This window comes from Pelophylax lessonae (assembly GCF_965119305.1).
Source record: "Pelophylax lessonae genome assembly, chromosome: 11".
NCBI classification, from domain to species: Eukaryota; Metazoa; Chordata; class Amphibia; order Anura; family Ranidae; genus Pelophylax; species Pelophylax lessonae.
Genome location: NC_138778.1, coordinates 134,191,838 through 134,203,424, shown reverse-complemented (window position 1 = coordinate 134,203,424; position 11,587 = coordinate 134,191,838). Strand labels below are relative to the sequence as shown.

General features: G+C 42.0%; 1 protein-coding gene across 1 annotated transcript; it reads left to right on the top strand.

The window, feature by feature from the left end:
* Positions 1–7,520: 7,520 nt before the first annotated feature.
* Positions 7,521–8,486, top strand: LOC309567429 (olfactory receptor 5B12-like; the record flags this gene model as incomplete). The annotated part of the gene is made up of 1 exon (XM_082272828.1): positions 7,521–8,486. One exon carries the CDS (start codon positions 7,521–7,523, stop codon positions 8,484–8,486), a length of 966 nt encoding a protein of 321 aa, XP_082128954.1.
* Positions 8,487–11,587: the final 3,101 nt, after the last annotated feature.

Below are 11,587 nucleotides of genomic sequence, written 5' to 3'. Positions count from 1 at the left end.
TAAAATGGAACAGTGATACACAAGAGCAAAACTTAAGAAAAACCCTGAGAGAGTCAAAGAGCATTTAGGATGAGTAAACCAAGAAGACCATTGGGCTAGAAATTTTTCTAAAGTTAACTTTGTTTTTGCAACTCGTCTCTCCATTTCGCATTGGAGGTTTAGGTCTGCTATTGTACTGGAGATGGTAGGGGGTTCTGATTTTTTTTCCAGAGCTCGGTGATGTTTAATTTTGCCGCAAGGAGTATGTGCAATATCACTACTCATGACCTTGGAGGGAATTTTTCTATCCCTAGATGTAGCAAAGCTAATGAGGGGTTTGGAGCTATTGGGGTCTGCGTTATTGAGGAGATCAGGGCAAATATCTGTCTCCAGTATGAGCTTAGAACCACAGTGGTTGGAACAGTGGGAGGCTGTGTAAGTAAGTTTGAAGGCTTGTGTACACATATCAGGGGTGGTGTTCAAATTTAGTTTATCTGCCCACTTCATGAGAGAAGCGATTTTGGAATAGGGACGATTATCTCTAACGGCTGAGTGCATGTTTGGGATATCGTGTACAGTTATAAAAATTGTGAAGGAGTCCAGGTAAGGTAATCACAGAGGGGATGTTAGAAGTTTTAAGAAAGTGGGATATCCCCATATATGTAAAGGCTTTATTGTCAAGCAAATTATATTCAGTTTGGAGATCCCGAAAGTTTTCTGAGCATCTTCCTTGTAAAGATCCGTATTCTGTATTTTTTCCAGAGTTGTATCTTAAGGTCTAGCAAGTGTGCTGAGATCCCTTTTAGAGGGATCTGTAGAGTGTGGGATGGGGAATCTGCGAAGTGTGCTCTGGAAAATTGTTTACAGACCAGCAGAGATGCTGCAATTGATGGGGGTGTAGTTGTGTTAGGGGGGTAACGTGCAGTTTTGGGCAGGAGAGCATCTGATAGGTTGTTGGGTTGGTAGAAAGATGATTCCATGATAGACCAAAAACTTTATTGGGAGTTGGGTGCCACCAGTAGTATATTTGGTCAAGGATGAAAGCATAATAGTAGCTTTTGATGTGAGGAAGACTATGATGTGCACATCTTGATGGTTTTGAATCCCATATAAATCTTGATACTTGTTTTTGTATTGACGTGAAGAAAGTATGAGGTAGGAGTTTAGGCAGTATCAACATCTTGAAGGAGGCGATTCCTTCTATTGTGGAGAGGCCAAATGTGCACAGTTGGCTCAGTAATTGGGGGAGACATTTTTGAAAGGCACTGAAGTTGAGGTCATAGATGTGGTGTGAGGAGGGGGCCAGTGTAATCCCTAAGTAAGGGATAGATTGGGGTGACTGAATATAGGGTACACTCTCTTTCAGGAGGAGTGCTTGACAAGTTGTGAGGTTGTGAGGTTTAGGGGGAGGATCTGAGATTTAGAGCAATTAAGTTTGTAGGAGGATGCTAAACTAAATTGGTCGAGTATATCTCGGATTACTGGGATGGACCTTGTTTGGTCAATAATCATGAGTATGACATCATCAGCAAAGAGGCCTATTTTGTGTTCCATACCGTTGTGATTAATACCTGAGATGCGCTTGTCCTCTCTTAACCTTGCTGCAAGAGGTTCCATTAAGAGAGCAAAAATGAGAGGGGAGAGCGGGCAACCCTGGCAGGTACCATTGGAAACTGTGAAGAGTTTAGATAGGGTCCCATCTGTCAGCACTCTAACCGTACGGTTGGAGTACAAATTATAGTATCGCAGACTGGAACCACCCAGCAATGCTAAATTTAGTCAGTACCTCTTTTAAGAATCCCAAGTGCACCTTATCGAACGCATTCTCTGCATCCAACGATAGAAGCAGAGAAGGTGCTCATGACTGGATAGCTTGGTGGATAAAATTTGCAAAGATTTTTACATCTGTGTTAATGAGTGATTTAGGTCTATAATTAGTTGTGGAAGTAGGAACTTTCTCCAGTTTAGGAATAGTAGTGATGATTGAACGCAACATGTCAGTCGGAAAGGAACCAGAAAGGGTCACCTCCTTTTAGGAGTGACCCTGTGTGGGTTACATATATTTTTTAATTTTATATTACTGTGTCATTGTGAATGTTTTATATAAGTTTTATGTGATCCTGTACATTTTATTTCTTTTATTATTGTGCAGAGGACACCAAATCACAGCGGCAATTCTGTTTATCGGGTGTGTTATTATTAATCTTTGTTTTATATTTGCTGAATTAGGCCGTTTGGTCTCTTTTAGTTATTCAGGGCATGTGAATCCTGGGCATGTGACGCTGACATCACTTCCTGCCGAGTGGTCACGACAGGAAGTGACCCAGTTCCTTGGCCTTTTGCATTGGCCGAATCCTGGGCATGTGATGCTGACATCACTTCCTGCCGAGTGGTCACGACAGGAAGTACCAGCTGTTCCATATCATTTCCTCCTAGATTTACTTTATATTGATTGGCGTGATGAGTGTTTTCCATACCCCCTTGACAACGTCGGTGGACGAAAAGCTTCGGGAGGTGCTGAGTCTACACTCCTTATCACGCCCGAATATCGGAGTTGCCCGCCCTGTGCCTTGGTGTCATCTATTTACACTTTTGCTGTATTATGTTCACCTCAGGGTGAGTGCATGTCTTTTATCTTTCATTAAATGTTTTAAACGTTATCACGCCATGGGCTTGTTTCCGTTTTGTATTATATGCATACTTTGCTAAAAGTGGATCCAGCCCATTCCAGTGGATTTGGAATTTATCCCAAATGGTTCGCTTCTTTTGAAGAAGTTCGAGTGGACTTTTAGGAGCTGCTTTGCAGGATATGGGTGGTAGTAGTCCCATAACTACTTACTGCTTTAACCCTTCCTTCCTCTGGTAAGAGGCTTCATGTGGTGGAGGTTTCACTGATTGTCTGTGTTCATATACATACACCTGGGTGGACGACCATATGAACTTCATTTCATATACTTGTTATCTCTTTGGAACTGTATTGATGGTCTTATCCCTCTGTCTTAGCCTTTGGTGTTACGCATGGTTTATGGACTTTAGTTCTCTATATGAGTTCACAGTTCTGCACATTTAGCGCGACTCTCGTTTTATATTACTATATGTCAACACAAAGTCTTTTTTTAGGTGAAGTAACACCTTAATTATTTTATTGGGCAACCTAAAGCCCTTAACATTCCATGAGACTATATGCCTACTGGGATACTGCATATGGTATATGGGTAAAGAAATTATAACGGGATGTAAGCACATACAGTATATGCGGGTAATGTGGGAAGGGGATATCTGTTGCTAGAAAAAAATCATGTATGCTTCTCTCATAGATTTTGTATGATTTGTCTCAGAGGGCACAGATACAGAGTAGGCAAAGCGGACCATAGCATCATTTCTAACAGTAAGCAGAGAACAAATAACATAAAATGCTTGAACCAAAAGAGGAATTTAGTGTTTGATAGCCTATTCCCCATTACCACAATGAACAAAAAGTTTTCTTCTATAGTAAAATAGGCAGCGACAGTGGTGTCCCTAGATACTGTATGAGCGGGGAGGAAGAAGCTTTGTAGGCAGCCCCTATAGAAAAGGTTTCAAGGGGGACCCAGCGGTGTTATATATCGAAGAAAGGGTAGTGCAATTTTAGCAAAAACGTGACAGATAGGCTATAGCAACTAAAGATTCAGGTACTGAAACTTCATGGAAAGAGTACCATAGTCCAATCTGTGTGGCACTCGAGTAAGTAGAGCCAATCAGTTAGCAGGGCAAGGTTTTTTCCCGCTGTGTGGGAGTCATTTGAGTCTTCTCCTTCGTTAGTATAGATGACTTGGTTAGGAGTTTCTCAGGCACTGTTGGGCTTTGGAATAAATACTGTTGGCTGTTAGGGGAGCTGGACGTGAAGAACAGCTTGATAGGCTAATGTAAAATGGATATTGCAGTTGAACAAGTCTATGCAGACTTTGATAAAGGCTTTGCGTTTGCGTGAGCAGAATAGTTCACAAATAAACATAGTTTGACTCAATCCATCATCAGGGAATTCAGTTTGCGGAATCATTGTAGTATAGTGGCTTTAAATACTGCATATTTTTGAAACTGATGGCTTCAAAACTGTATGGTGTTGCAAAGGTGAGGAGTACAAGGAAAAATGCATGGTGTCTACAGTGCAACACGGTGGTGGCAGTGTCCTTCTGTGGGGCTGCATAAGTGCTGTTGGTGTCGGGGAGCTGCATTTCATTGATGCTACCATCACTTCGTGCCCTTGGTCGTCGTGCATTTTTCCAACATGACAATGATCCAAAATACATATCTAAGGCCACTGTTGCATTTCTGAAGAAGAACAGGGTGAAGGTGATTCAGTGGCCAAGTACTGTATTTCTCCAGATCTGAACCCAATCAAACACCTATGGGGAATTCTGAAGAGACAAGTTGAGCATCACTCTCCATCCAGCGTCCAGGCTCTAAAAAAGTCATTCTTGAAGAATAGAAAGATAGATGATAGAAAGATAGATGTCACAATATGCCGCCAGCTTAATTCCATGCCTAGAAGACTTGGTGATGTCCTTACAAATCATGGAGGTCATACAAAATAATAGATGTAGTATTTTTTTGTTGTGGGGTGTATTCACGTTTCATCTACTAATTTGAGTAAAACTGAAGATTTTGTAATCTAAGTTATATTATTAACCTTGGTTTCATGTAATGAGCTAAGCAAATGTTCTATAAAGCTCAGTTGTGTCAAAATTTTGGAAAATGTTCTTGTGTTCATTGAGATATTGATTAAATTACTTTTCGAAAGGGGTGTACTCATTTATGCTAAGTACTGTATGTCCCATCCAGGGAATGGTGCCATCTGCCTATTTAAAGGAGGTGCAGATGTATGGTAATCACTGGATGTTCTTCAGCTTCCATGTGACTTGAGTTCTTGGATTCCTGCTCATGTTATCTGATCTTTTCCTGTTGACCTGGCTTGCTCCTGACCTTGCTCTGTTGTAGGGATGGGGGAACGGTTCAGAACAAGCATTCGTTCGGGCCAAACATTTGCCTGTTTGGTCATATGCAGAACACCCAAATTTGCAGGGTGGTCGCCCCGCTGATCACGCTGCAATGCACTGAGCCCTGCACAGTGCATTCTGCACCAATTAGGCTCCTCCATGCTGACCCTCAATGATTTGCGTTGAATTGAATTGAGTTGCAGTTCAGTAAGTAAAATAGGTATTTGATCTTCAAGCAAAACATGACTTAGTACTTGGTGTTGGTAAGCACAGAGGTAAGGTGCTTCTTGTAGTTAGTGACCAGGTTTGCACACATCTCAGGAGGGATTTTGGTCCACTCTTCTTTACAGATCTTCTCTAAATCCTTAAGGTTTCTATAGGAATAAGGTCTAGAGACTGGCTAGGCCACTCCATGACATTAATGTGCTTCTTCTTCTTGAGCCAATCCTTTGTTGCCTTGAAGGTATGTTTTGGGTCATTGTCATGCTGCAAGACCCATCCATGACCCATCTTCAGTGTTCTGGCTAAGGGAAGAAGGTTCTCATCCAAGATTTCACAATACATGGCCCCATCCTTTGGCCCCTCAATGCGGCAAAGTCAGCCTGTAGCAGAGAAACAGCCCCAAAGCATAATGTTTCCACCTCCATGCTTGACTGTAGGCATAGTGTTCTTAGGGTCATAGTCAGCATTTTTCTGCCTCCAAAGCCGCCGCCGAGTACCCCTCCTCGTGAAGGCACATGTACAGTCATGCCAATGAACATTAAATGATTCAGAGCAGGACTGGGAGAAAGTGCTGTGGTCAGATGACACCAAATTTGAGCTCTTTCGCATTAACTCAACTTGTTGAGGAGGAAGAAAAATGCTGACTATGATCCTAAGAACACCATCCCTACAGTCAAGCATGGAAGTGGAAACATTATGCTTTGGGGCTGTTTCTCTGCTAAAGGTACAGGCCGACTTTACTAAATCGAGGACCAATGGTTGGGGCCATGTATTATAAAATCTTGAATAAGAACCTTCTTCTCTCAGCCAGAACACTGAAGATGGGTCGTGTATGGGTCCTCAAGCATGACAATGACCCAAAATAATAAAATAGGGGAGGGGCCACATGGACCAAAACAGACTCTGTACTGTAATATTAAAAAAAAGGTATAATTGCTTGGTGGTAAAATCCTCAGATCCCATGTAAAATCAAAAATAAATTTAGTATCCTAATGTTCCATATAGGGATAAGTATATAGGCATGTCTTTAGCACAATATAAGGTCCATTAAATGCTATTGTAGATTGATAATTCCCAGCTTCTCTTATAAGATCTATTCAGCTCTGTGTTGTCAAAGGAGAAAACATACTAAACCCCAGAATAAATTGGGTTCTGTGTCAATGAGCTTTTGGGTCTGTGTCCATGAGCAAATGTAATGTGCTTTCAGATGCGTTTGTCTTACATTTGACTCAACTTGCTTTGAGCTGCTTTTGAATTCCTAACTGGGTGAAGATAAGCAGTTCAAACAGAAAACAGAAGCCCATTGAGCAGGTGATCAATGTCATATATTACATTTAGGACATTTTAATCACATATTTTGAAGCCTAATTTGGGGTCCTGATCATACAGACTGGGATCTATAGCATAAATTCCCTAATTTTAAGGCCCCTTACACACAGGGTGGGCTCTGTTGGAGTCCATCTGCTCAGTGGGGAATCTGTCCGCTGATCCTCCGATGGGCAGGTAGAGTGAACATAGACACAGACCACTGTCCTCTATGGGCAGTTTGATGTAAACGAACCACCTTTACATCCGACTGGCTTCTGATCTGATCCGCCAGACTGATGGGGAACAGATCCCCATCTGTCTGTTTTTAGCACATAGGATTCGATGTCTGTTGACACTCATTGCTCCATAAAAGAGACTGGAGGGTCCGATCTGGTCCATTTGAAAAAACGATCGGTCCTGATTGGTCTGCCTGTGTAAAGGGCCCTTAGGGAGGAATTTGACAATAAGCAAACTAAGCTACACATTGCACCATGCATCCTGCATTTTTAAGTGAATATCCAAGAGTTTTGATGAAATTATGCCATTCATAGTAACAAGAAACTGAATCAAGTTTTCTGCATACAATTTTAGTCAACATTTTTGTTGGAGAATTCTTCTATTGGATTAGTAAAGCCTGTCAATGAATTGCTGAGGCCCTGTTCACATCTGAGCATTTTTCAGCTTGTAAAACACTCATCTCTGAAGTTCCAAAACGCCCAACAAGCAAAATCCCATTCATTTCAATGGCCCCTGTTCACATATGAGCATTTTGTCGTCTGAAGCAAACCACCTGAAGTTCAAAAAAGTACATGGGCTTATTTTTTGGCAGATTACAGGCGTTTTTGGTCAGATGTCAATGCCTGCCTCCAAACACCTGCAAAAAGCACCCGAAAAAACGCCAGAAAAACGTCCAAAAAAGCATCTGAAAACAATAAGCTCAGATGTGAATGGAGTCTAAAATTTGTTATTTACTTATACTTATGTTTTGTATATTTTCATTCACTTTTCCTACCATATAATAGGAAACATTCTGCAATGAGAAATCAGACAATTTTGAAGGAATTCTTTCTCTCCGGACTGTCTGACCTGCCTGCTCTTGAGCTCCCTCTCTTTTTCTTCTTCCTTCTCATCTACCTTCTGACATTTTTCTGGAATTCGCTGGTCATTTTCCTCATAGTCACTGACTCTCACCTCCATGTACCTATGTATTTCTTCCTTGGGAACCTGGCCAGTTTGGACCTCTGTTATTCTTCATTAACTGTCCCACGAATGCTATTTGACCTTCACACCAACAGCAGAAAGATTACCATACCAGCATGTATAACCCAAGTCTTCTTTTTTTTTCTCTTTGCCACTACTGAATTTTTACTATTGGCTGTCATGTCCTATGATCGATATACCGCCATTTGTCAGCCATTACACTACACACAGATCATGAATTGGAAAGTGTGTGTACAGTTGGCTTCCATAGTATGGTGGCTTGCTTGTGCTAATGCTTTAATTCACACATTTTGTGGGTTAAATTTAACATTTTGTGGATCAGATATTATAGAAAGTTTCTTCTGTGACCTTCCACAATTGCTTCAGATCTCCTGCAGTGATGTCTACATCAACATTCTACTCATCTTTCTCTTGGGTGGCATCCTTGCAGTTTGCTCGCTAACACTGATCATCCTGTCCTATGTCTCTATATTCAAAACTGTCCTGAAAATGAAAGTTAAAGGTAAAATGAGTAAAGTTTTCTCTACGTGTACCTCTCACCTGACGGTGGTCTTCATATTTTATTGCTCTTCTATATTTAATTATTTTCGGCCAAACCCTAACCAACATTTTGCTCATGACAAAGTGGCATCTGTCTTTTATGCAGTGATTCTTCCTCTTCTCAATCCTCTGATTTACAGTCTGAGGAACCAGGATTTCAGAATATCATTTCACAAAGTTTTTAGAAAGATTGTCTCCACCGTACTAGAAAATTCATTAAAAATAAATCTTCATTTGTAGATTTTAGCAAGACACAGAAGTCTAGTTTTTTGACTTGTGTCAATAATTCAAAAAAGCTGTTTAATTTGAAATGTATCCATAGAAAAAAATGTTTCTTTTTCCTTATACAAACTGTTTCTAGAATTTGCAGTAGATTATTATACAAAATAGTAGGCGGTTGCCTAGAAGACCAAATTTTCCGGGAACAGAATTAATATCAGTATAGTAAAACTCACTTTCTATTTTCAGAAAGAGCAGAGGATCCATTACTAAAAGCACCTATGACAATGGTGTTCATTTACTAAAGGCAAATAGGGTGTTTACTTTTCCCATTCATTTTTATGTAGTTTAATGAATGTGGTGAATGTTCACTTTGCAAAGAATAACCAATTATGTGCAAGGACAATTTAACCACTTCAAGAGCAGACTGTTTATCCCTTCTTGCTCGGACCATTTTTCAGCTTTTAACGCTGTCACAATTTAAATGACAATTACTCTATCATGCAACAGTGTACCCAAATTAATTTTTTAACCACTTGCCTTCTGTGCACTTAAACACCCTTCCCATCCAGGCCAATTTTCAGCTTTCAGCGCTCTCACACTTTGAATGACAATTGCATGGTCATGCTACACTGTACCCATATGAAATTTTTATCATTTTTTTCACACAAACAGAGCTTTCTTTTGGTGGTATTTAATTATCTCTGGGTTTTTTATTTTTTACAAAAAAAAAGAAAAAATACAGAAAATTTTGAAAAAAAAAAAAGTTTTTCTTATTTTCTGCGAGTAAATTTTTCTCCCTCACTGATGTGCGCTGATGAGGCGGCAATGATGGGCACTGATAGGCTGCACTTATGGGCACTGATAGGCTGCACTTATGGGCACTGATAGGCTGCACTTATGGGCACTGATGAGGTGGCACTTATGGGCACTGATGAGGAGGTACTAATATGCCGCACTGATGAGCACTGATAGGCGGCACTGATAGGCGGCACTGATAGGCGGCACTGATAGGCACTGAGAGGCGGCACTGCTGGGTACTGAGAGGTGGCACTGCTGGGCACTGAGGTGGCACTGACGGATGGCACTGATGGGCACTGATAGGCGGCACTGATGGACACTGACGGGTGGCACTGATGGGCGGCACTGATGAGCACTGATGGGCAGCACCATCAGTGCCCACACTCAGTGCCTATAGTGCTGCCAGTCAGTGCTCATCAGTGCCTAGATGAGCAGGCACTGATGGGCACTGACTGGCAGCACTATGGGCACTGATTGTGGGCACTGATGGCGGGCACTGTGGGCACTGATGGGGGGGCAATGTGTGTGTTTTTTTTACCTTCAGTAATCAGGGCACTGGTGATCAGTGCCCTGATTACATGTCTCTGTGTCCCCAGCGGCTGTCGGCTCCCCCTCCTTCCTCACACTGCAGTGTCTGTGTGAGGAAGGAGCGCCGGCGATGAGAGATGATCTCATATGTTTACATATGAGATCATCTCTCATTGGACGGCTTGATCACGTGGTGAATGGCCGCTGTGATTGGCCATTCACCACGATCTGTGATCGGCCGTGTCCAAGGGACACGGCCGACACAGATTCTCCCCACTGCGCGCTCGCAGGAGCGCGCGGGGGGGCGTGTCACTGGAGGCCGTTTAAAAACGGCCTCCCGAAAATTCGAGTCCGCGCTGCAGCCGTATATAGGCTGTAGCGCGGATGTGAGGAGGTTAACATTTTGAGACAGATAGTTTTTTTTTTTTTCTTGCTACATGAAGAAAAAAAAAATAACATTTTGAAAAAAAAAGTTACTTAGATTGTGTTATAACATTTTGCAAATTACATTTTGGCCAAAATTCATTATGAAAGGTTATGTTACATTTCTTTGCTAAAAATAATTCAAATCAGTATATAGTATTTTGTCTGTGTGAATGTTAGAGTCTACAAACTATGGGATATACACTATATTGTCAAAAGTATTGGGACACCTCTCTTTACATGCACATGAACTTTATTGGCATCTCAGTCTAATGCCTCGTACACACGCATCGATAGTTGGCTGTGAATTTTCGCCCAACGTCCGATCGGCCGATTTGCAGCTCGTTAGTATGATGCTTTCGACAACCGACTCCGACTTTTCGGCCAAAAAAAATCTGGTGTGCAGTCTATAAAATTTTTGTTGGCCGTCAACATAACGGCCGATTTTCCGTCAGTCAGTACAGATTTCGGCAGACAAAAATCTGATGAGCAAGACTGGGCATGCTCAGAGAAGAAAAAACACACGGAAAGTAAACAAGCACATGACATCACTTCTGAAGTTGGTTTTTGTTGGCCGAGAAAATTCATGCGCAGTCTAGAGCACATTTCAACCAACACAACAACACTGGACAAAAGACGGCCGATCGGTCGGCCGATAATCGTTGCGTGTGTGCGAGGCATTAGTCTGTAGGGTTCAATAGTGTGTTGACCCACCCTTTGTAGCTATAAATAGCTTCAACTCTTCTGGGAAGGCTGTCCACAAGGTTTAGGAGTGTGTCTATGGAAATGTTTGACCATTCTTCCAGAAGACGAGAATGCCTGGCTCGCAGTCTCCGCTCTAATTCATCCCAAAGGTGTTCTATCGGGTTGAGGTCAGGACTCTGTGCAGGCCAGTCAATTTCCTCCACCCTAAACCCGCTCATCCATGTCTTTATGGACCTTGCTTTGTGCATTGGTCCAAATCATTTGGTGGATGGGGGATTATGGTGTTGGGGTCTTTTTCAGCTTGGCCCCTTAGTTTCAGTGAAGGGAACTCTTAAGGCATTAGCATACCAAGACATTTTGGACAATTTCATGCTCCCAACTTCGTAGGAAAAGTTTGAGGATTGCCCCTTCCTGTTCCAAAATGACTGCGTACCAGTGCACAAAGCAAGGTCATAGACATAGATGAGTGAGTTTTGGGAGGAAGGAACTTAACTGGCCTGACCTCAACCGGATAGAACACCTTTGGGATGAATTAGAGTCTGCGAGCCAGGCCTTCTCGGCCAACATTAGTCACTCTTAAACCTTGTGGACAGCCTTCCCAGAAGAGCTGAAGCTGTTACAGGTGCAAAGGGTGGGCCAACTCAATATTGACCCCTACGGACTAA